The sequence below is a fragment of the Ranitomeya imitator genome, chromosome 2 (genome assembly GCF_032444005.1).
Source record: "Ranitomeya imitator isolate aRanImi1 chromosome 2, aRanImi1.pri, whole genome shotgun sequence".
NCBI classification, from domain to species: Eukaryota; Metazoa; Chordata; class Amphibia; order Anura; family Dendrobatidae; genus Ranitomeya; species Ranitomeya imitator.
Window position 1 is genome coordinate 700,798,080 of NC_091283.1, and position 26,244 is coordinate 700,824,323.

Here is a 26,244-nt window from a genome sequence, read left to right on the forward strand (position 1 = left end):
ATTATGTTAGGCCTTCGAAGCCTGTCTGCGGTCCCTCCTTCCACTAGGCCTCCACTGACCTGTCTACTGCTGCCCGTGTACCCCTGGAACCAATGTTAAAGTGCCTACAGCCCAATTTTATTATGTTAGGCCTTCGAAGCCTGTCTGCGGTCCCTCCTTCCACTAGGCCTCCACTGACCTGTCTACTGCTGCCCGTGTACCCCTGGAACCAATGTTAAAGTGCCTACAGCCCAATTTTATTATGTTAGGCCTTCGAAGCCTGTCTGCGGTCCCTCCTTCCACTAAGCCTGCACTGACCTGTCTACTGCTGCCCGTGTACCCCTGGAACCAATGTTAAAGTGCCTACAGCCCAATTTTATTATGTTAGGCCTTCGAAGCCTGTCTGCGGTCCATCCTTCCACTAGGCCTCCAGTGACCTGTCTACTGCTGCCCGTGTTCCCCTGGAACCAATTTTAAATTGCCTACAGCCTAATTTTATTATGTTAGGCCTTCGAAGCCTGTCTGCGGTCCCTCCTTCCACTAGGCCTCCACTGACCTGTCTACTGCTGCCCGTGTGCCCCTGGAACCAATTTTAAATTGCCTACAGCCTAATTTTATTATGTTAGGCCTTCGAAGCCTGTCTGCGGTCCCTCCTTCCACTAGGCCTACACTGACCTGTCTACTGCTGCCCGTGTTCCCATGGAACCAATTTTAAATTGCCTACAGCCTAATTTTATTATGTTAGGCCTTCGCAGCCTGTCTGTGGTCCCTCCTTCCACTAGGCCTCCACTGACCTGTCTACTGCTGCCTGTGTACCCCTGGAACCAATGTTAAAGTGCCTACAGCCCAATTTTATTATGTTAGGCCTTCGAAGCCTGTCTGCGGTCCCTCCTTCCACTAGGCCTCCACTGACCTGTCTACTGCTGCCCGTGTTCCCCTGGAACCAATTTTAAATTGCCTACAGCCTAATTTTATTATGTTAGGCCTTCGAAGCCTGTCTGCGGTCCCTCCTTCCACTAGGCCTCCACTGACCTGTCTACTGCTGCCCGTGTACCCCTGGAACCAATGTTAAAGTGCCTACAGCCCAATTTTATTATGTTAGGCCTTCGAAGCCTGTCTGCGGTCCCTCCTTCCACTAGGCCTCCACTGACATGTGTACTGCTGCCCGTGTACCCCTGGAACCAATGTTAAAGTGCCTACAGCCCAATTTTATTATGTTAGGCCTTCGAAGCCTGTCTGCGGTCCCTCCTTCCGCTAGGCCTCCACTGACCTGTCTACTGCTGCCCGTGTACCCCTGGAACCAATGTTAAAGTGCCTACAGCCCAATTTTATTATGTTAGGCCTTCGCAGCCTGTCTGCGGTCCCTCCTTCCACTAGGCCTCCACTGACCTGTGTACTGCTGCCCGTGTACCCCTGGAACCAATGTTCAAGTGCCTACAGCCCAATCTTATTATGTTAGGCCTTTGAAGCCTGTCTGCGGTCCCTCCTTCCACTAGGCCTCCACTGACCTGTGTACTGCTGCCCGTGTACCCCTGGAACCAATTTTAAATTGCCTACAGCCTAATTTTATTATGTTAGGCCTTCGAAGCCTGTCTGCGGTCCCTCCTTCCACTAGTCCTCCAGTGACCTGTCCACTGCTGCCCGTGTACCCCTGGAACCAATTTAAAAGTGCCTACAGCCAAATTTTGTTATGTTAGGCCTACTACGCCTGTCTGCGGTCCCTCCTTCCACTAGTCCTCCAGTGACCTGTGTACTGCCACCCGTGTACCCCTGGAACCTATTTTAAAGTGCCTACAGCCTACTTTTTTTCTTTATTTTATAATTATAAAGCCCAGATGGACTACGCTGTACCACGGTAAGAGCTACCCAGTCGTCACTTCTTTTGCGAGAAAAGCCATCCCAGCCCTCCACCATCATGTAAAAATCCGCATTGTCCATTCTCTCAAGCAATCTAATAGTAGAAAGGTGCACCTGACAACAGATGCATGGACCAGTAGGCATGTCCACGGAAGGTTACATGTCCATTACGGGCCACTGGGTTAATGTGGTGGATGCATGGTCCACAGGGGACAGCCTACTAAGTCTGTTTGCAGTCCCAAATAGAAATTGTCCTCCGCTTACCACACCAATGCTGCCTGTGTACCACTGGAACATTTTATAAACTGCATTGAGCCAAACTTTTGGTTTAAGGCCTACTACCAGTGTCTGCCGCTCCAAGGTGTTCTCCGGGTTGCCATTCCTGAGCTTTGATCTTCAGGCTCTCGTTAAATAGTTTTTAAATCAAACTGCAGTGGGGCTAGTACTTGGGTTGGGGCCTACTACCAGTGTCTGCCACTCCAAGGTGTTCTCCGGGTTGCCATTCCTGAGCTTTGATCTTCAGGCTCTCGTTAAATATTTTTTAAATCAAACTGCAGTGGGGCTAGTACTTGGGTTGGGGCCTACTACCAGTGTCTGCCGCTCCAAGGTGTTCTCCGGGTTGCCTTTCCTGAGCTTCGATCTTCAGGCTCTTGTTAAACATTTTTTTAATCAAACTGCAGTGGGGCTAGTACTTGGGTTGGGGCCTACTACCAGTGTCTGCCGCTCCAAGGTGTTCTCCGGGTTGCCTTTCCTGAGCTTCGATCTTCAGGCTCTTGTTAAACATTTTTTTAATCAAACTGCAGTGGGGCTAGTACTTGGGTTGGGGCCTACTACCAGTGTCTGCCGCTCCAAGGTGTTCTCCGGGTTGCCATTCCTGAGCTTTGATCTTCAGGCTCTCGTTAAATAGTTTTTAAATCAAACTGCAGTGGGGCTAGTACTTGGGTTGGGGCCTACTACCAGTTTCTGCCACTCCAAGGTTTTCCCTGGGTTGCCATTCCTGAGCTTTGATCTTCAGGGTCTCGTTAAATAGTTTTTAAATCAAACTGCAGTGGGGCTAGTACTTGGGTTGGGGCCTACTACCAGTGTCTGCCGCTCCAAGGTGTTCTCCGGGTTGCCATTCCTGAGCTTTGATCTTCAGGCTCTCGTTAAATAGTTTTTAAATCAAACTGCAGTGGGGCTAGTACTTGGGTTGGGGCCTACTACCAGTGTCTGCCGCTCCAAGGTGTTCTCCGGGTTGCCTTTCCTGAGCTTCGATCTTCAGGCTCTTGTTAAACATTTTTTTAATCAAACTGCAGTGGGGCTAGTACTTGGGTTGGGGCCTACTACCAGTGTCTGCCGCTCCAAGGTGTTCTCCGGGTTGCCTTTCCTGAGCTTCAATCTTCAGGCTCTTGTTAAACATTTTTTTAATCAAACTGCAGTGGGGCTAGTACTTGGGTTGGGGCCTACTACCAGTGTCTGCCGCTCCAAGGTGTTCTCCGGGTTGCCATTCCTGAGCTTTGATCTTCAGGCTCTTGTTAAACATTTTTTTAATCAAACTGCAGTGGGGCTAGTACTTGCGTTGGGGCCTACTAACTGTGTCTGCCGCTCCTTGCTGTTCTCCTGGTTTCCTGTCCTGAAATTCCATTTTCAGGATCTCGTTAAGTAGTTGTTAATGTTAGACTGCATTTGGCCGACTAGTTGGGTTGGGGCCTACTATCGGTGTCTGCCGCTCCTTGCTGTTCTCCTCCACTGAACAAAGCTGTGCCGCCTGTTTACTACTGTTGCCAATTTTGAACTGCATTTAGACTACTTACTGATTTGGGCCTACTCTCTGTGTCAGCCTCTCATTACAGTTGTCCTCCACTGAACAAAGCAATGCCCCCTGGTTAGTCCTCTTACCAATTTTGAACTGCATTTAACCCACTTTATTCTTTGGGCCTATATCTGTGTTTCCTCCTCATCCTGCCCATTGCCCAGCCAGTGATAGATGAGTCTGCTGGTACATTGACCCAGAACGCTACATTCCCCGTGCACACTACACAGCCAGAATGTGACCCTGCTGAAAGTCAGGTTCCCCTTCCAGCATACCATACCACCTTACAAAGAGGAAGGTGCAGATGAAAGTGCAGGTTCCTTCAGCAGGTGGGGGGAGGAATACTCGTTGGCGACGTCACTGGCACAGGGCCCCTCATAGTACGCAAAAGTGTCGCTGCCGGTGGGAGGCGCCCCCGCCGTGTAAACACACCACCGTACTTTGAGGGGCCCTGTGCCAGTGCCAATGCCGAGTGGGCCCCCCCTGCTTGCTCAGGATCACAGCACTTGCAAAGTTTTAATACTTACCTCTCCCTGCTCCACTGCCCTGAGGTGGTCCAGATTACCTGGGCCCACTAAATACTTGAACCAGCCCTACCCCCTACAACTTTAGCCAAATGACCCACAATTTCCAACGCCTATCTATTAATAAAGGGAAATTAAGATTGACAAGCTTCATTAAGAAGAATGCATGGTTTTGCCATTAAAATGGGCACTCTAGGTGTTTTCCTGGCCCCCACTCACTGCCGACTATGCTGCCCCATTGACTTGCATTGGGTTTCGTGTTTCGGTCGATCCCGACTTTACGACATAATCGGCCGATTTCACTCGACCCGACTTTTGAGATAGTCGGGTTTTGTGAAACCCAACTCGACTCTAAAAAAGTCAAGGTCGCTCAACCCTACCTATCACATTGCATAGGTTCAGGACTATGCTCAGAGGATACTGCCATATGGTGCACAGCTTTGCGCTCGCGTTGACGCCGATCAATCTGAATGGCTAGAGACATAGATTCGCTCAAACCGGCAGGCGTAGGAAAGCCCACCATAACATCTTTATGGGTGTCAGAAAGACCTTTTCTGAAAATAGCAGCCAGAGCCTCTTCATTCCATTTAGTGAGCACAGACCATTTTCTAAATTTCTGGCAGTATAACTCTGCCACTTCCTGACCTTGACACAAGGCCAACAGGGTCTTTTCTGCAAGATCCACAGAATTAGGTTCGTCATACAATAATCCGAGCGCTTGAAAAAATGCGTCTACATTCAATAATGCCGGATCCCCTGTTTCAAGAGAAAAAGCCCAGTCTTGAGGGTCACCACGCAGCAAGGATATGATGATTTTCACCTGCTGAATGGGATCACCAGAAGAACGGGGTTTCAAAGCAAAAAACAATTTGCAGTTATTTTTAAAGTTCAAAAACTTGGATCTGTCCCCAAAAAACAAATCAGGAGTAGGAATTCTGGGCTCTAAAGCCGGAGTCTGGACAACATAGTCCTGGATATTCTGTACTCTTGCAGCAAGTTGATCCACACGAGAAAACAAACCCTGAACATGCATGCCAAAACATATATCCTGAACCACCCAGATATCAAGAGGAAAAAAAAAAGACAAACCAAAGCACAGAAAATGGTTCAGAACTTTCTTTTCCTTCTTTTGAGATACATTTAATTCATTTTTGGCCACTTGTACTGTTATGATCTGGTGGTTTAGGAGCAACATGAGACAAGCTCTGAAGGAGGTGGTATCTGTACTGACCGCAAACCCTGAACCTAGCAGCGCAACTAAAAATAGCCGTGGGGGGTACCTGACGCTCCCTAGACCCCTCGGCACAGCCTAAGATCTAACTTCCACTAAAGATGGAAACAGGAAACCTATCTTGCCTCAGAGAAAATCCCCAAAGGAAAGATAGCCCCCCACAAAAATTGACGGTGAGAGGAGGGGAAAATAACATACGCAAAAATGAAATCAGATTTTAGCATAGGAGGCCAGTCTAGCTTGATAGATAGGACAGGAAAGGATACTGTGCGGTCAGTATAAAAACTACAAAACAATCCACACAGAGTTTACAAAATCTCCACACCTGACTAAAGGTGTGGAGGGTAAATCTGCTTCCCAGAGCTTCCAGCTAACAGAAAAAAATCCATACTGACAAGCTGGACAAATATAGAATGCACAGAACAATAAGTCCACAAAATGTGGACTGAAATGAGCAAAGCCAGAACTTATCTTTGCAGAACTGGTCAGGAAACCAGGAGAATCCAAGCAGAGATGTGAATCCAGCCAGGAACATTGACAAGTGGCACAGGCTGAAGAAAGAGCCAGACTTAAATAGCGGACAATAAGTGGAGGCAGCTGATGACAGCTAACTCCAAGGAGCAGCCATACCACTAGAAACCACAAGAGGGAACCCAAGAGCAGAACTCACAAAAGTGCCATTTACAACCACCGGAGGGAGCCCAAGAGCGGAATTCACAACAGATAATGCAGTGGTTTTTTATCCGCATCAGCTTACGCATGATGGAAAAAAATCCGCTACGTTTGCATGTGTTTTTGCATATGTTTGTGTTTTTTATGCGCATGCGTTTGATAGAAAAATAATGTTCTAGGAGAATTTCCTTGACACAAGCCACGCCAAATGGGTGTGTCTCATGGGATTTCAGTATATAGACCCTTGTACAGAAGAAATCTTCAGATTTTGCTCCTGCATCAAGATGGATCTACGCATGGAGAGTTTCTATCGGAATCTGGATTTGGATGTCAACTTGTTTCTTTCCTTTGCCTCAGCACTTTTTGCAGCACCCAATTGTTGAACTCCGAAAGAGCCGTCGAGCCTACCACTCCTTAAAACGTGAGCTCCGTGAAAACCTGGATAAATATTTTGAGTACACGAGGATGTCTCAAGAGTAGTGTTGAGCGATACTGTCCGATACTTGAAAGTATCGGTATCGGATAGTATCGGCCGATACCCGAAAAATATCGGATATCGCCGATACCGATATCCGATAACAATACAAGTCAATGGGACATCAAGTATCGGAAGGTATTCTCATGGTTCCCAGGGTCTGAAGGAGAGGAAACTCTCCTTCAGACCCTGGGATCCATAGGGATGTGTAAAATAAAGAATTAAAATAAAAAATATTGATATATTTACCTCTCCGGCGGCCCCTGAACTCAGCGCGGGTAACCGGCAGGCTTCTTTGTTCAAAATCAGCGCTTTTAGCACCTGAGAATCACGTCCCGGCTTCTGATTGGTCGCGGGCCGCCCATGTGACCGCCACGCGACCAATCACAAGCCGCGACGTCACCGCTAGCTATTAACGCGCTCATTTTTAAAAATGAGCGCGTTAATGACTTTCAAAGACGTAGCGGCTTGTGATTGGTCACAGCCACGCGACCAATCACAAGCGCGACGTCACCGCAAGCTATTAACGCGCTCATTTTTAAAAATGAGCGCGTTAATGGCTTTCAAAGACGTAGCGGCTTGTGATTGGTCGCGGCCGCGACCAATCACAAGCCGCTACGTCTTTGAAAGTCATTAACGCGCTCATTTTTAAAAATGAGCGCGTTAATAGCTTGCGGTGACGTCGCGGCTTGTGATTGGTCGCGGCCCCGCGACCAATCACAAGCCGCTACGTCTTTGAAAGCCATTAACGCGCTCATTTTTAAAAATGAGCGCGTTAATAGCTTGCGGTGACGTCGCGGCTTGTGATTGGTCGCGTGGCCGCGACCAATCACAAGCCGCTACGTCTTTGAAAGTCATTAACGCGCTCATTTTTCAAAAATGAGCGCGCTAATAGCTTGCGGTGACGTCGCGGCTTGTGATTGGTCGCGTTGCGGTCACATGGGCGGCCCGCGACCAATCAGAAGCCGGGACGTGATTCTCAGGTCCTAAAAGCGCTGATTTTGAACAAGGAAGCCTGCCGGTTACCCGCGCTGAGTCCAGGGGCCGCCGGAGAGGTAAATATATCAATATTTTTTATTTTAATTCTTTATTTTACACATCTCTATGTATCCGATACCGATACCCGATACCACAAAAGTATCGGATCTCGGTATCGGAATTCCGATACCGCAAGTATCGGCCGATACCCGATACTTGCGGTATCGGAATGCTCAACACTACTCAAGAGAGCTTCATGGATTTGCTGGTTTATGAACAAGAAGCCATCAGCAGGTAGGAAACTGTTGAGAGTTCTGTTTTTGGGCTCCCTCTGGTGGTTACTGATGGTACTGGGTGACTTGTCTTTCCTGGGTTTCTGGGTTCCACCTGTTCCATCAGCATATGGGAGTTTCCTATTTAACCTGGCTTTGCTGGCATTTCCTCGCCGGTTATCAATGTATCCAGTGTGTCTTGTTACCTCTGCTCCCTGCTCCTAGAACCTTCTGGTCAAGCTAAGTTTGGATTTTCCTGTTTTGGTGTTTTGCTTTATTTGGTTTTCAGTCCAGCCTGCAGATATGTGATTCTTGCTGCTGGTTGCTCTAGTGGGCTGAAATTGCTCCTCATGTACCATGAGTTGGCACATGAGTTCAAGTAATTTCAGGATGGATTTTTGAAGGGTTTTTCGCTGACCGCGCAGTTCACTTTTGTATCCTCTGCTATCTAGCTTTAGCGGGCCTCATTTTGCTGAAACTGTTTTCATACTGCGTATGTGCTTTCCTCTCATTTCACCGTCATTATATGTGGGGGGCTGCTATTTCTGTGGGGGATTTCTCTGGAGGCAAGAGAGGTCTGTGTTTCTTCTAATAGGGGAAGTTAGATCTTCGGCTGGAGCGAGACGTCTAGGATCATCGTAGGCACGTTCCCCGGCTACTTTTATTTGTGTGTTAGGTTCAGGGTCGCGGTCAGCTCAGGTTCCATCGCCCTAGAGCTTGTTTGTATCTGTGCTTGTCCTTTAGTGATCCCCTGCCATTGGGATCATGACAGTATAACCGGCCCACAAAGTGTTAATTGTATTGGCTGAAGTAGGAGGATAAGTAGTCTGAGGAAGTTTTTTTTTTTTTTTTTTTCTTTCTCTTTCCCTCAGAGTTTGCTGCCTAGCCTTATTGCAGCCTGGCTACTTCCTCCTCCTCTTAATCTTTGAATGGCTCTGATCCCAGCTGTTTATCATGGACGTCCAGAGTTTGGCTTCCAGCCTGAATAATCTTGCCACTAAGGTTCAAAATATACAGGATTTTGTTGTACATGCTCCTATGTCTGAACCTAGAATTCCTGTCCCAGAGTTTTTTTCTGGAGATAGATCTCGTTTTCTGAATTTTAGGAACAATTGCAAGTTGTTTCTTTCTTTGAAATCTCGCTCCTCTGGAGACCCTGCTCAGCAAGTCAAGATAATTATATCTTTCCTGCGGGGTGACCCTCAGGATTGGGCATTTGCATTGGCACCAGGGGACCCTGCGTTGCTTAATGCGGATGCGTTTTTTCTGGCATTGGGTTTGCTCTATGAGGAACCTAACCAAGAGATTCAGGCTGAAAAAGCTTTGTTGGCCCTCTCTCAGGGGCAAGATGAAGCAGAAATTTATTGTCAAAAATTTCGGAAGTGGTCGGTGCTTACTCAGTGGAATGAGTGCGCTCTGGCTGCAAAGTTTAGAGATGGCCTTTCTGAGGCCATTAAAGATGTTATGGTGGGGTTCCCTGCGCCTGCTGGTCTGAATGAGTCTATGACTATGGCTGTTCAGATTGATCGGCGTTTACGGGAGCGCAAACCTGTGCATCATTTGGCGGTGTCGTCTGAACCGTCACCTGAGATAATGCAATGTGATAGAATTCAGTCCAGAAGTGAACGGCAAAAGTATAGGCGGAAAAAAGGGTTGTGCTTTTATTGTGGTGATTCAGCTCATGTTATATCAGCATGCTCTAAACGCACAAAAAAGGTTGATAAGTCTGTTGCCATTAGTACTTTACAGTCTAAGTTCATTCTGTCTGTGACTCTGATTTGTTCATTATCATCCATTTCCGTCGATGCCTATGTGGATTCAGGCGCTGCCCTGAGTCTTATGGATTGGTCATTTGCCAATCGCTGTGGGTTTAGTCTGGAGCCTCTGGAAGTCCCTATTCCTTTGAAGGGAATTGACTCTACACCTTTGGCTATGAATAAACCTCAGTACTGGACACAAGTGACCATGCGTATGACTCCCGTTCATCAGGAGGTGATTCGCTTCCTGGTACTGTATAATTTGCATGATGTTCTAGTACTTGGTCTGCCATGGTTACAAACTCATAATCCAGTCCTTGACTGGAAATCAATGTCTGTGTTAAGCTGGGGTTGTCAGGGGGTTCATGATGATGCACCTCCGATTTCTATCGCTTCATCTACTCCTTCTGAGATTCCTGTGTTTTTGTCTGACTATCGGGATGTTTTTGAGGAGCCTAAGCTCAGTTCGCTTCCTCCTCACAGGGATTGCGATTGTGCTATAAATTTAATTCCAGGCAGTAAATTTCCTAAAGGTCGTTTGTTCAATCTGTCAGTGCCAGAGCATACTGCTATGCGGGATTATGTTAAGGAGTCCTTGGAAAAGGGACATATCCGTCCATCTTTGTCCCCTTTGGGAGCAGGTTTTTTTTTCGTGGCCAAAAAAGATGGTTCCTTGAGGCCTTGTATAGATTATCGTCTTTTGAATAAGATTACCGTAAAATATCAGTATCCTTTGCCATTGTTGACTGATTTGTTTGCTCGCATTAAGGGGGCTAAATGGTTCACTAAGATTGATCTTCGGGGTGCGTATAATCTTATACGAATAAAGCAAGGTGATGAGTGGAAAACCGCATTTAATACGCCTGAGGGCCATTTTGAGTATTTGGTAATGCCTTTTGGACTTTCTAATGCTCCTTCAGTCTTCCAGTCCTTTATGCACGATATTTTCCGTGAATATCTGGATAGATTTATGATTGTGTATTTGGATGATATTTTGTTTTTTTCTGATGACTGGGAGTCTCATGTTCAGCAGGTCAGGAAGGTGTTTCAGGTCCTGCGGGCCAATTCCTTGTTTGTAAAAGGCTCAAAGTGTCTCTTTGGAGTCCAGAAGATTTCTTTCTTGGGGTATATTTTTTCCCCTTCTACTATTGAGATGGATCCCGTCAAGGTTCAGGCTATTTGTGACTGGACGCAGCCTACATCTCTTAAGAGTCTACAGAAGTTCTTGGGCTTTGCTAATTTCTATCGTCGTTTTATAACTCATTTTTCTAGTGTTGTTAAGCCTTTGACGGATTTGACTAAGAAGGGTGCTGATGTTGCTAATTGGTCTCCTGCGGCTGTGGAGGCCTTTCAGGAACTTAAGCGCCGGTTTTCTTCTGCTCCTGTGTTGCGTCAGCCAGATGTTTCGCTCCCTTTTCAGGTTGAGGTTGATGCTTCCGAGATTGGAGCGGGGGCGGTTTTGTCACAGAGAAGCTCCGATGGCTCAGTGATGAAGCCATGCGCGTTTTTTTTCTAGAAAGTTTTCGCCGGCTGAGCGGAATTATGATGTTGGTAATCGGGAACTTTTGGCCATGAAGTGGGCATTTGAGGAGTGGCGTCATTGGCTAGAGGGTGCTAGACATCGTGTGGTGGTCTTGACTGATCACAAAAATTTGATTTACCTTGAGTCTGCCAGGCATCTGAATCCTAGACAGGCTCGTTGGTCACTGTTTTTCTCTCGTTTCAATTTTGTGGTTTCATACCTGCCAGGTTCAAAGAATGTGAAGGCGGATGCTCTTTCTAGGAGTTTTGTGCCTGACTCCCTTGGAAATTCTGAGCCCTCTGGTATCCTTAGGGATGGGGTGATTTTGTCTGCTGTCTCCCCAGACTTGCGACGTGCTTTGCAGGAGTTTCAGGCGGGTAAACCTGATCGTTGTCCGCCTGAGAGACTGTTTGTTCCGGATAATTGGACCAGTAGAGTCATCTCCGAGGTCCATTCTTCTGCGTTGGCAGGTCATCCTGGAATATTTGGTACTAGAGACTTGGTGGCCAGGTCTTTTTGGTGGCCTTCCTTGTCGAGGGATGTGCGTTCTTTTGTGCAGTCTTGTGAGGTTTGTGCTCGGGCTAAGCCTTGCTGTTCTCGGGCCAGTGGATTGTTGTCACCTTTGCCTATCCCGAAGAGGCCTTGGACGCACATTTCCATGGACTTTATTTCGGATCTCCCTGTCTCTCAAAAAATGTCCGTCATCTGGGTTGTGTGTGATCGCTTTTCTAAAATGGTTCATCTGGTACCCTTGCCTAAGTTGCCTTCCTCCTCTGAGTTGGTCCCTCTGTTTTTTCAGAATGTGGTTCGTTTGCATGGGATTCCTGAGAACATCGTTTCTGACAGGGGATCCCAGTTTGTGTCTAGATTTTGGCGGACGTTCTGTGCTAAGATGGGCATTGATTTCTCCTTTTCGTCTGCATTCCATCCTCAGACGAATGGCCAGACTGAACGAACTAATCAGACCTTGGAAACTTATTTAAGGTGTTTTGTTTCTGCTGATCAGGATGACTGGGTTACCTTTTTGCCGCTGGCCGAGTTTGCCCTTAATAATCGGGCTAGTTCTACTACCTTGGTTTCTCCTTTCTTTTGTAACTCGGGGTTTCATCCTCGTTTTTCCTCTGGTCAGGTGGAACCTTCTGATTGTCCTGGAGTGGACATGGTGGTGGATAGGTTGCATCGGATTTGGAGTCATGTGGTGGACAATTTGAAGTTGTCCCAGGAGAAGGCTCAGCAGTTTGCTAATCGCCGTCGCCGCGTGGGTCCTCGACTTCTTGTTGGTGACTTGGTGTGGTTGTCTTCTCGTTTTGTTCCTATGAAGGTCTCTTCTCCTAAGTTCAAGCCTCGGTTCATCGGTCCCTATAGGATCTTGGAAATTCTTAACCCTGTGTCGTTTCGTTTGGATCTCCCGGCAATCGTTTGCTATTCATAATGTGTTCCATCGGTCGTTGTTGCGGAAGTATGAGGTACCTGTTGTTCCTTCGCTTGAGCCTCCTGCTCCAGTGCTGGTGGAGGGAGAATTGGAGTATGTTGTGGAGAAGATCTTGGATTCTCGTGTTTCCAGACGGAAACTCCAGTATTTGGTCAAGTGGAAGGGTTATGGTCAGGAGGATAATTCTTGGGTGGTTGCCTCGGATGTTCATGCTGATGATTTGGTTCGCGCTTTTCATAGGGCTCATCCTGGTCGCCCTGGTGGTTCTCGTGAGGGTTCGGTGACCCCTCCTCAAGGGGGGGGTACTGTTGTGAGTTCTGTTTTTGGGCTCCCTCTGGTGGTTACTGATGGTACTGGGTGACTTGTCTTTCCTGGGTTTCTGGGTTCCACCTGTTCCATCAGCATATGGGAGTTTCCTATTTAACCTGGCTTTGCTGGCATTTCCTCGCCGGTTATCAATGTATCCAGTGTGTCTTGTTACCTCTGCTCCCTGCTCCTAGAACCTTCTGGTCAAGCTAAGTTTGGATTTTCCTGTTTTGGTGTTTTGCTTTATTTGGTTTTTAGTCAAGCCTGCAGATATGTGATTCTTGCTGCTGGTTGCTCTAGTGGGCTGAAATTGCTCCTCATGTACCATGAGTTGGCACATGAGTTCAAGTAATTTCAGGATGGTTTTTTGAAGGGTTTTTCGCTGACCGCGCAGTTCACTTTTGTATCCTCTGCTATCTAGCTTTAGCGGGCCTCATTTTGCTGAAACTGTTTTCATACTGCGTATGTGCTTTCCTCTCATTTCACCGTCATTATATGTGGGGGGCTGCTATTTCTGTGGGGGATTTCTCTGGAGGCAAGAGAGGTCTGTGTTTCTTCTAATAGGGGAAGTTAGATCTTCGGCTGGAGCGAGACGTCTAGGATCATCGTAGGCACGTTCCCCGGCTACTTTTATTTGTGTGTTAGGTTCAGGGTCGCGGTCAGCTCAGGTTCCATCGCCCTAGAGCTTGTTTGTATCTGTGCTTGTCCTTTAGTGATCCCCTGCCATTGGGATCATGACAGGAAACCCAGCTCCGTAGAGCGATTCCTGCTGAGGAACGTCTGGTGGTGACACCATGGTACGTAATTTTTAAACAGTAATGCCTGTCATAATTATTATTGTTCTGCAATGTACTTAATATTTTTCCTTTTTTTTTGTTTTGCAAAAAATCTGCCCTAAATATTATTATTGTTCTAAAAGCCATGTCCTTTTCTTTTTTTTTCTTTCTCTGTTTTGCAAAACAGCAACTGTGGTTGGCAGAGAATGCAACCGGAGAGAGCCTATCATCGCTCCATTTCCAGTCCCGGATTGGAATTTCAACACAATCTGGGATTGTCGCAGACACATACTGGGCTTTGTGGTTTTTTCTCAGTGAGGAATTTATCCCCCTACTAACCATGGAGATATGGCAGGAAACTGCAGAAATATATTTTGACGTTTGTAATTTCCCAAACTGTTTGGGAGCAATGGATGGCAAACATATCCGGATTACCAAACTGGCCGGAACTGGATCCAAATACTTTAATTATAAAAAATGTTTTTCCATAGTGCTCATGACAATTGCAACTCCGGACTGTTGGTTTGTCGCCGTGGACATTGGATCTTTTGGTAATGACTCCCAGACATTTAAAAACTCGGACATGGTTGTATGGGAATCATTTTGATTTTCCCCTGCCACGACCTCTTCCCAAAACTGAAGGCCCGCCAATGCCATTTGTTGTGGTTGGGGATGAGGCCTTTCAGATGTGTGGAAACCTCCTTAAACCATACTCCAGTAGGGACTTGAACCACACAAAAAGTATTTTTAATTACCTAATGACCAGGGCATGAAGAACTGTTGAGTGTGCCTTTGGCATACTTGTCTTGAAATGGTGCATTTTAGTGACAGCCATTAATCTGAGAATTGAGACAGTCGATGAGATGGTAAAGGCGTGTGTGGTTCTGCACAACTATATAAGGGCTAAATAGTGACCCAACAATGAACTTGATGAACCTGTTAGTAATCCATTGCCTGATTACCATCATCACCCTCTGAAGACAACAGTTGAAGTTGCCCAAATGAGGGATACATTTGTGGCATACTTGGTTTCTGAGAATGGACGTGTGTCATGGCAAGAAGAAATAGTTTAGTAAAGTGTTCATGTAATGTTATGTACCTGGAATGTTTAAATTTACCTTTCATGTTTTCTGTAAATAAAATACCTTTAGTCACACACCTGTTCCTGTGCCCTCTACATGACAATCCTTTTTTTAAAGTTTATTAAGATGAATACCAGTTCACATCGACAGTCTTTATAAAATCCACTCTCTGTGCAATGCAGATTGCATGAGACAGTGGATTTTACCCAATTGGGTTATGTCACCCATGCTATACACTACACTCTTCTCTCTGAGGTCAGTGCTATGGTAGGTGACCTTGGATTAGCTCCATCATCTCTTCAGCATTTCTATAGTCCAATAGATTAATGCAGACTGATGAGATGATGGAACTAATCCGCCTCATATCTTTACTCACCTGCCCGTGTGTGAGAAATAGAGCACTCAGGATGCAGAAAACCCAGCATCCTGAGTGCACTACTGCAGACATGTGGAGAAGTGAGCATTGCTGACGCCTGACCCTTTGTGCTGTATTAATATATTTTATGGAGGATTTTTTGTCCTCTTTGTGTTTTTGCCACCTCATAGCTCCATGACAGACAATTGAAGCAAAACTGCAGTGTAAAGCAAATAAAGAAGAGGGGCAGCAAATTGTGTGTCATGGAACTATGAGGTGGCAAAAACACTGTGTGTAGATGGTGACGTGTGTGTTGATGGCGCACGGTGTGTGTTGCTGGGGACGAAAGAGACAGAACAATCAGTGATTGGGGAAAAACAACACAATTTTATTTAACCCCACAAACAAAAAAAAATTAATTTTTACAAGCCAATGTGGGGGAAATGTTATAGACCTGGGGGGGTATGGAGCTGCGAGGATTGGCTAGGTATAGATGATGAAGGGATTCCAGGGCAAGGATGGAAGTAGACATATTAGGAGTGGAAGCATGGGATGGGAGAGAGACATTGGAAGGGAGAGACAAACTGGACAACACAGACACATTGGGAGGTGAGGGTGGAGGTAGTGCGACAGTTCTTGTTGCCTGCCTTTTCTTTTTCGGTTTGCCATGAGTATGGTCATGGCTTCTTTGTCTCCTTGGGAGGGTGGAAGTGGTGGGACCCAGAACTGGCATGGTGGTGGATCGGGACAGCCGTGCAGTTTGCTGAACCTCTATTGTGGTGGATCAGGATGGCCATGCAGTTTGCTGAACCTCCATGGTGGTGGATCGGGATGGCCATGCAGTTTGATGAGCCTCCATGGAGGTGGATCGCGATGGCTGTGCATTTTGCTGAACCTCCATGGTGGTGGCGGTGGATGGATGTTCAGTTTGCTAACCCACCATGGTGGTGGTGGTGGACGGCCTACAGTTTGCTGACCTGCTATGGTGGAGGCGGTGGATTGCTATGCAGGAGCAGGACATTGCATGGTGGTGGAGTGGCTTTCAGCAGCACCCAGCATGGTGGTGGCAGTGTAGTGGTATGCGGCAGGACGGGCATGGTGGTGGCTGTACAGTGGTGCAGCAGAACTCGGTATTGAGGTAAAGTGTGTAATTGGTGGCACAGCTGGAAATACCACCTATGGCTGGTGTAAGTACCGAGTATGCCGCATAGCCTGAACATAAGCAGCATTGCAGGCCTTCATCACATTGAGCTGGAGTTCAGGCTAAAGGTGTTCCGATATGCCCTGCTGTACATTATTTAAAAAAATGGGGTGCTGATCTCTAGAGGTCGGCTTCCAGACGGTCAAGGAGTTGGTTGACATCCTGGAAAAGTGTGTTAATATGAGTCAGACCACTTTCCTGTTTATCTCCCAGTGCCTGCAGGCTATTCTGGAACACTGAGCTCAAGTGAATAAACTCGGGCATGAGTGACCTGTCCAAGGCCTTCTGCCGCTAGTGGGAAGACCCCCCCGAAAAAGAGGCAGAGGATTGGGACAGGGGAACACCTGAAAGACCAGCTGCCTGTTCTTCAGCTTGTGATGCCAGCCCACTTGCTGCATCGCTGGTGGATGGCTGGGACTGGTCCGTGGCTGTTTGATGAGGGACTGCTCCAGAGGACGATCCAACTTCGAGGGTGCTGCTCCAGGTTCTGTGAAAAGAAAAGAAAAGTAAAACATTACTACCAAAAAATAACAATTGTAAAAATGCCAACTCCTGTGGAATACAAAAATTCAGATAAGGGAATACAACACAACAAAATGCAACACAAAAATTCTTACGTTCTCTGAGCAAGGACAGGCCTCAGGAAAGCCAGCAACCCGCAGTACTTATATTTCCCAATCCTTGCTGCAGCACCACTGCGAACTGGGATCTCCTGTCTCAGGTCCTTGTTGAAGCGATCCTTCATCGAACGCCAATGGGTTTTGACTTTGTTCACTGTGAAGGGAGAAAAACAAATTTGTTAAACAATGCACTTGAGGCCAGGATGAAACAACCGTGTGTGATGCGAGAAACTCACAGAAGTTTATCGCATCACACCCAGTTGTGTGATCCTGGCCTTCAGGTTCATTGCCGCATCAGACTGCATTGCAATACTTATAAAATTCCTTTCTGATTCGTGGCATGGTGTTGTTCCAGTCATCCATCAGTACTTGGGCCCCCACAGTGTCTGAGTGCTGCTGCTCCCATGTGTCCCACAACGCAACTCGCTCCTGCACCAATGTGATGAGGAGGTCGTTATCAATGGCTTCTTCCTCCCGTTGTGGAACCTAGAAATGAAAGAAAGACATTAATGTTGTAAAGAAAAAACACTTAAAACTAAAACAGTCAAAAAGAACAAAAACAGTTAAGAGTACCAAAAACAGTCAAGAATAAATAGAAACAATCAAGAATACTTACATGCTGTCTTGCCACCAGAACTTGGGCCTGAGTCTGCTGCTCCTGCTCATCTGGAGGACATGATGAGGACAGCTGCAAGAGAGACAGAAATAATTACGGACTGCAGGGAGAAAAGCAGGCAGACATATAGCTTGTGTGCTCACATTTTGATAGTCAGAGTCTTCTAAAAAAGTCTTCCAATGCTTCCAAAAAAGATGCTGCAATGCTTGTAGAGTCTTGAGAGTACTGGACTTCCACTGCCCACACCTTCTTTGATAAGATTTGTTTGGGGGATGGCTTAAAACCAGTTCCTAGACATGTTTACCCATAAAAACGCATGCGTACACAAACGCAATCATACGCATGTCCTTGAATTCCTATGTTTTCACATAGACTGTCATGCGTTGTTTTGACCCACTCCTTCCTCAAGTGTCCGCAGGCGTATGGGGCGGAAATTTGCCGCCTCAAAAATTGCAACATGGTGCGTTAGCCATGCCCCACCGCACACCAAGTAAGCAAACGCAGGCAAACGCATGAACCTGCATCCACAGTGTCAAAGATAGGAAATCAAGACACATGCCATCACAACCGCAAATGTGAAAAATGCCTTTAAGAAACGAGCACTGGACTAAGATGTACCTCTCAATGATTTTGGCCCGTCTGTGAACTGTTGTGTGTCACCACTACAAAAGTGCAAAAACTATGCATCGCATACATTTCTGTTGTCATTTGGGCCAACCTTGTAGCATAAATTATGATAAATTGGTAGGGTGCACTTGGACACACCCCATCCTGCCTGCAGTCCACTAACTTAAAAAAATTGGCAAAACTGTGTACATCTGGTGAAAAAATGGCAAGCCATAATATTTTTGCAAAACTATGAGTTGTGCAAAAATTTTGAAACATTTCAAGTAGTATTATATTCTTAATTCTATCCATATCTGATTATTAAAACCTATGTTTGAGAGATATAGTTGAACCAATCTAATAAAATTTGAACTTGACAAATTGTGCAGATATTCCTGCGAAAAGTTTGATTTGAAGTAAAGTTATTCTTTGCTAATTGAATGTCCATTTTTATGCTTTGGGGTGTTCCTAGACTCCAGACCAAAAAAAAAGTAAGATTTGAAACATATATAGTACAGACCAAAAGTTTGGACACATCTTCTCATTTTCATGACTATGAAAATTGTACATTCACACTGAAGGCATCAAAACTCTGAATTAACACGTGAAATTATATACTTAACAAAAAATTGTGAAACAACTGAAATTATGTCTTATATTCTAGGTTCTTCAAAGTAGTCACCTTTTGCTTTGACTGCTTTGCACACTCTTGGCATTCTCTTGATGAGCTTCAAGAGGTAGACACCGGGAATGGTCTTCCAACAATCCTGAAGGCGTTCCCAGAGATGCTTAGCACTTGTTGGCCCTTTTGCCTTCACTATGCGGTCCAGCTCACCCCAAACCATCTCGATTGGGTTCAGGTCTGATGACTGTGGAGGCCAGGTCATCTGGCGTAGCACCCCATCACTCTCCTTCTTGGTCAAATAGCCCTTACACAGCCTGGAGGAGTGTTTGGGGTCATTGTCCTGTTGAAAAATAAATGATGGTCCAACTAAACGCAAACCGGATGGAATAGCATGCCGCTGCAAGATGCTGTGGCAGCCATGCTGGTTCAGTATGCCCTCAATTTTGAATAAATCCCCAACAGTGTCACCAGCAAAGCACTCCCACCATCACACCTCCTCCTCCATTCATCACAGTGGGAGCCAGGCATGTAGAGTCCATCCATTCACCTTTTCTGCGTCGCACAAAGACACTGTGATTGGAACCAAAGATCTCAAATTTGGATTCATCAGACCAAAGCACAGATTTCCACTGGTCTAATGTCCATTCCTTGAGTTCTTTAGCCCAAACAAGTCTCTTCTGGTTGTTGCCTGTCCTTAGCAGTGGTTTCCTAGCAGCTATTTTACCATGAAGGCCTGCTGCACAATATCTCCTCTTAACAGTTGTTACAGAGATGTGTCTGCTGCTAGAACTCTGTGTGGCATTGACCTGGTCTCTAATCTGAGCTGCTGTTAACCTGCGACTGGTGACTTGGATAAACTTATCCTCAGAAGCAGAGGTGACTCTTGGTCTTCCTTTCCTGGAGCGGTCCTCATGTGAGCCAGTTTCTTTGTAGCGCTTGATGGTTTTTGCCACTGCACTTGGGGACACCTTCAAAGCTTTCCCAATTTTTTGGACTGACTGACCTTCAATTCTTAAAGTAATGATGGCAGCCCGTTTTTCTTTACTTAGCTGCTTTTTTCTTGCCATAATACAAATTCTAACAGTCTATTCAGTATGTGCATTCACCAGACTTTTGCACAACACAACTGATGGTCCCAACCCCATTTATAACACAAGAAATCCCACTTAATAAACCTGACAGGGCACACCTGTGAATTGAACACCATTCCCGGTGACTAACTGTTGAAGCTCATCAAGAGAATGCCAAGAGTGTGCAAAGCAGTAATCAAAGCAAAAGGTGGCTACTTTGAAGAACCTAGAATATAAGACATAATTTCAGTTGTTTCACACTTTTTTGTTAAGTATATAATTCCACATGTGTTAATTCATAGTTTTGATGTCTTCAGTGTGAATGTACAATTTTCATAGTCATGAAAATACAGAAAAATCTTTAAATGAGAATGTGTGTCCAAACGTTTGGTCTGTACTGTATACATATATATACTAGATGGAGGCCTGATGCTATCGCATTGGGAGGGCGGTAATGTCACTATGGGGCAGTCATGCGGCGCTGTTGTTGCTCAATGGCATCCTGTGATAATCTAATGACTTTTGCATCAGGGGACTCATGTGCTTGATGCCTACGCTTATATGCATTGTTTTTGTACCAGCAATGCTGTTGCTCTTCAAGAGTCTCATTTGACCTTTGCTGTCTTCGATGTTGTGCCTTTGCGGCTTTCCTTTCATTGTATTTGGTGTACTTTTTATGAGGAGCCTTGTTGGCGTTGATATTTACTTTTTCAGGAGTTTTCCAATGAGCAAAAGTTCATTTTAAAAATTGTCTGTGTCTGACCATGTAGAGAACATTCCACAGCTCCTGGGCAGGGGAGGAAGCAAAGGTGAGGTAAAATAGTTTTTAAAAACAGTCAGTGAAATATTTTACCTCACAAAATGAATCCACTGTGATCCCCTGCTGTAATGTCACTATTGTCTTTTGCTTCCTCCCCTGCACATGAGATGTACACGGTCAGACACAGTCAATATTTAAAATGAACTTTCATTCATGGGAAAATCCCTTTAATGTGACCGGCTTCCTCTTCCTGTAGACAGATCGCGCATCTGCCGCCGGGATCCGCTGAATGATTCACTGCACCTGTGCGTAATTCATGCAGGCACAGTAAATCAGACCGCCGCCACCTTGTCTGGCCGTATAAAGAACATACCCTTGTCTGTGTCTGGCCGTGTAAAGAATATACCACATCTCCTGGGCAGGGGAGGAAGCAAACGATGATACTGACATTACAGCAGGAGATCGCAGAGGATACATTTTGTGAGGTAAAATATATTTAAAAGCAGTTAGTGAAATATTTTACCTCACAAAATGAATCCGCTGTGATCCCCTGCTGTAATGTCAGTGTTATCTTTTGCTTCTTCTCCTGCCCAGGAGATGTGGTATGCTCCATACACAGTCATACACAGTCAATATTTAAAATGAACTTTCATTCATGGGAAAACCCTTGCAATGTGACTGGCTTAGCATAGCATATAACACAGCCCAAGTAGCATATAGCACAGCCATGTAGCATATAGCAAAGGCCATGTAGCATATAGCACAGGCCATGTAGTATATAACACAGCCCACATAGCATATAACACAGCCTACGTAGCATATAGCACCGCCACCTGGCATATAACAGCTACGTAGCATATAGCACAGCCACGTAGTATATAGCACAGCCACGTAGTATATTCCACAGCCCACATAGTATATAGCACAGCCCACGTAGTATATAGCACAGCCCATGTAGTACATAGCAAGAACAGCCCACGCAGTGTATAACACAGCCCGCGTAGTATATAGCACAGCCCATGCAGTGTATAACACAGCCCATGTAGTATAGCACAGCCCACATAGTATATAACACAGCCCACGCAGTGTATAACAGCCCACGTAGTCTATAGTACAGCTCATGCAGTGCATAACACAGCCCACGCAGTGTATAGCACAGCCCACGTAGTATATAACACCGCCCACGTTGTATACAACACAGCCACATAGTATATAGCACAGCCACGTAGTATATTGCCCAGCCATGTATATTGCACAGCTAAGTAGTATATAGCACAGCCCACGTAGTATATAACACAGCCCACATATTATATAGCACAGCCCACGTAGTATACAGCACAGCTCATGCAGTATATAACACAGCCACATAGTATATTGCCCAGCTACGTAATATATTGCACAGCTACGGAGTATATAGCACAGCTCACGTAGTATATAGCACAGCTCACGTAGTATATAGAACAGCTCACACAGTATATAACACAGCCAGGTATTATATTGCCCAGCTATGTAATATATTGCACAGCCCACGTAGTATATAGCACAGCCCACGTAGTATATAGCACAGAGATGCAGTATATAACACAGCTCACGCAGTATATAACACAGCCCATGTAGTACATAGCACAGCGATGTAGTACATAGCACAGCCCACGTAGTATATAGCACAGAGATGTAGTATATAACACAGCCCACTCAGTATATAACACAGTCCACACAGTATATTACACAGCCCACGTAGTATATAGCAATGTGGGCACCATATCCCTGTTAAAAAAAATAATTAAAATAAAAAATAGTTATATACTCACCTTCTGTTGGCCCCCGGATCCAGGCAAGGTGTTTAGCGATGCTCCTCGCGACGCTTCGGTCCCAAGAATATATTGGGGTCTCGCGAGATGATAACGTAGCGGTCTCGTGAGACCGCATTGCATGGCCGGGAGCGTCGCGAGGAGCGGGAAAGGCGCCGGAAGGTGAGCATATAACAATTTTTTACTTTTTTTACTATTTTTAACATTAGACCTTTTTACTATTGATGTTACATAGGCAGCATCAATAGTAAAAAGTTGGTCAGACAGGGTTAATAGAACCGTTAACAGACTGCGTTACAACGCGGCATAACGCGGTGTAACGCAGCCATTAACCCTGTGTGAGCGCTGACTGGAGGGGGCACTGACAGAGAGTAGGAAGAGGCGAATTCGCAGCCGCACTGAGCCCGTCGCTTATTGGTTGCGGCCTGCCGGACAGACAGACAAACAGATGGAAATGCCCCATAGACGACTATATATATAGATATATATTCTTAACTTTTTCCAGCTATATACAGCCTAGCAAAGTGAAGGTCAGCTGGCTAGTCTTTTACTGAATGCATCCAAAACGATCTTACAAAAATCTGTCTCAATAATGCTAATTCCTCATAAACTATATTTGAATCGAATTTAATTCCACTCAAATTTATTTGCACACTTGTACTGTCTGATATGTTTTTTATTGCTATAATTAATAAATCGGGCCCATAGGTATAGTCAACATTTACTGTATTTTGCTCCCTATATTTCAGCCTTACTATTTGCTAGAGGAGCCATTGCTGGAGAAAAAACATTTGTTACAAGCGGGAAAGAGCTAGATTACGAGGAGTCAAAAGCACTATGTCTGAAAGCTGGTGGCCTGGTAGCTACTCCAAAAAATGCTGAAGAGAATAAAGCTGTTTCAGAAATTGCACAATATTACAACCTATTTACATTTCTGGGAATAACTGACATTCAAACAGAAGGCACTTTTCGGTACTCAGATGGAAAATCAATTACTTATACCAATTGGAAAGCTGGAGAACCCAATCAACGCGGAGAAGAAGACTGTGCTGAAATGTTGCCAAATGGGCAGTGGAATGACGGCGCCTGTAATCAAAAGAGACTAAACATATGTGAATTTTAATAGCAACATGAATGTTGGAATAATAGATCATGAGAAATGATTACTTTTGCTTAATGTGGTAAACTTTTTAGGTGCATAATAAATCAAATTTAACTACAAATGAAAACTTGACACCTTGAAAATATGTGTGATAGTCATATAATCCATCCAAGTAACAGAATGCATTTTAATAGTGGGAAATATCATATGGCTCCATCATACACAGTGTACATGATTAAAAACAGGGTAAAGGCTGCGGTGGACAATGGAGAAACAGCTAAACTCTACTGTACTCTGGCAATTAATTTGCCAATATAGTAAAGCACAGGACTCATGTAGGAACTCTTGAACACTGCTTTGAACAAATGTTACTTGCTGCCCTTTGGAGCCCACAGCTCCTGAACTTGAACTTGACCCTGCACTTTACTAACCACTCACTAGCAGGAAGTGCCTCGCTTTTATTAAAACTGGTTGTTATTATTATTATTATACATTTTTATAGCGCCATATATTCCATGGCGCTTTACATGTGAACGGGGCAAATTTAGACAAGTACAATAAACGTGAGTAAAACAAGGCACACATGAGTACAGGAAGAGAGAGGACCCTGCCCACGAGGGCTCACAGTCTAGAAGGGAAGGGTGAGGATACAGTAGGAGAGGGTAGAGCTGGTCATGTGGCGGTTCAGTAGACTGAGGATCACTGCAGGTTGTAGGCTGGTCAGAAGAGGTGGGTCTTCAGGTTCCTTTTGAAGGTTTCCGTGGTAGGTGAGAGCCTGATGTGTTGGGGTAGAGAGTTCCAGAATATAGGGGAAGCACGGGAGAAGTCTTGGATGCTGTTGTGGGACGAAGAGATGAGAGAGGAGTAGAGAAGGAGATCATGAGAGGATCAAAGGCTGCGTGTAGGTAGGTATCGGGAGACCTTGTCACAGATGTATGGAGGAGACAGGTTGTGAATGGCTTTGTATAGAGTGTATGGGTCATACTCGCTCAGGTGCAGCGGGTGGCAATCAGGAAGCACATTCCTTTAAAAGTTCACTGGGTTTATTCAGCAACTTCAAAAACAGAAAACAAATAGCCTTTAGCTCAGGAAAAAGAAAATACCAATGTCCAGTACTTCAGGCTCAGTCCTGGAGCCCCCACACACATTGGAGGCTTTCACCTCCCCACATACAGGTCCTGTGTTAAGCATTAGGCTACGTTATATAGTTCTAACCACACCCAGGAACCCATCACATGATTAGTCACGTGGGTAGTGACATCATCGCAGGTCCTCAAACACATATAGAGATATGATGATGCCCTATCCCAGGTGTAAGGTATGTGGGTAGCCAGACCCTCCCATCTCTCACAGCTACCCGTAAACCAGATCCAAGTGTACTAAATGATCCCTTGTTGCTTATGTGCATTAAAGAAACCATTCCGGGTTACATCACAGAGACAAGCCTTCTCTGCGACACATACCTTCCGTCGACTATACAACCTTTAGCCACACTACATACCTCCCCCTCTGCCTAAAGCCATGGGGCTTGGCACTTTCCCAACTAGACAAGGGATTCTTGAGAGGGCATCAGCATTACCGTGTAGCTTCCCTGTCCTTTGTTCTACATGGAAGTTGAAGTACCTGCAGAGTTAAGAACCAACGGGTGACCCTAGCATTTCTATCCTTCGTTTACCTCATCCATCTGAGTGGGGCATGGTCGTATATCAATCTAAATGTACGTCCCAGCTGATAGTATCATAACGTTTCCACCACCCACGTTATGGCCAAGCACTCCTTCTCTACGATTGAGTAATTTCTTTCACATGAAGACAGCTTCCTACTTAGGTAGAGAACAGGATGTTCCTCACCATGTATCTCCTGGGAAAGGACTGCTCCTATCCCAACATCAGAGGCATCTGTCTGAAGAATAAATTCTTTCTTAAAGTCCAGGGCCATCAGAACGGGTTGCTTACACAGAGCCCCTTTCATTTCTTGGAAGGCTGACTCTGTCTCTTCGGACCATCTAACCATTACTGATTTTTTCCCCTTTAGAAGATTGGTCAGAGGCGAAGCCACCATTGTGAAGTTTGGGATGAACCTACTGTAATATCCCACAATCCCCATGAAGGCTCCAACCTGCTTTTTGGAGAGTGGTCTAGGCTATTTTTGAATTGCCTCCACTTTACTGATTTGGGGTTTTATTTCTCCACGACCCACTACATATCCCAGGTACTTGGCTTCTTCTTTACCCAAGGCACACTTCTTCGGGTTTATTGTAAACCCTGCTTCCCTTAGAGCATCAAGCACTGCTTGGATCTTTTCCAGATGACTCGGTTCCCACTAGTTCTATCATTAACTATCTCCTATCCTGTAGACTGAGCCACTTACTATATAAACAGTACTTATTTTATCCCTAGTCTAATCCTATGTTTATCCTGCACTATGCACTGCTCCAATTATATATTATCACTTTGCATACTTATATGCTGTAGATTACTATAACAAATTGCATCAGTTGCACATCAATATTCACATTGCATGTAAAACTGCATGGCACTGTACACACAGCTAGATTGTTGTCTTCAGGGATAGTAACGCAGCAGACCAGAGATATAATGCTGGAATGTGAGAAGTCGCAATGTATTTGATTGTGTTGCAAATTCTGCACATCAGTTGTGACTGGGTTAGATGAAACAGACAGTAAAATTGAAATGGTACTCTAATTTGAAGAGACGTCATTGGATACAATCTACTATATAAATGTCTAAGGGTCACTTCCGTCTTTCTGTCCTTCTGTCTGTCACGGATATTCATTGGTCGCGGCCTCTGTCTGTCATGGAA

At 45.4% G+C, this 26,244-nt stretch overlaps 1 protein-coding gene across 1 annotated transcript in view; it reads left to right on the forward strand.

Annotated features, from left to right (window-relative positions):
* Positions 1-23,539, forward strand: part of LOC138665537 (mannose-binding protein A-like) — a 278,073-nt gene extending 254,534 nt beyond the window's left edge. Inside the window, exon 6 of the mRNA XM_069753118.1 lies at positions 23,069-23,539. Within this exon, the coding sequence (XP_069609219.1) occupies positions 23,069-23,442 (374 nt within the window). The 3' untranslated portion in view covers positions 23,443-23,539. The remainder of the gene's footprint in view (positions 1-23,068) is intronic.
* Positions 23,540-26,244: the final 2,705 nt, after the last annotated feature.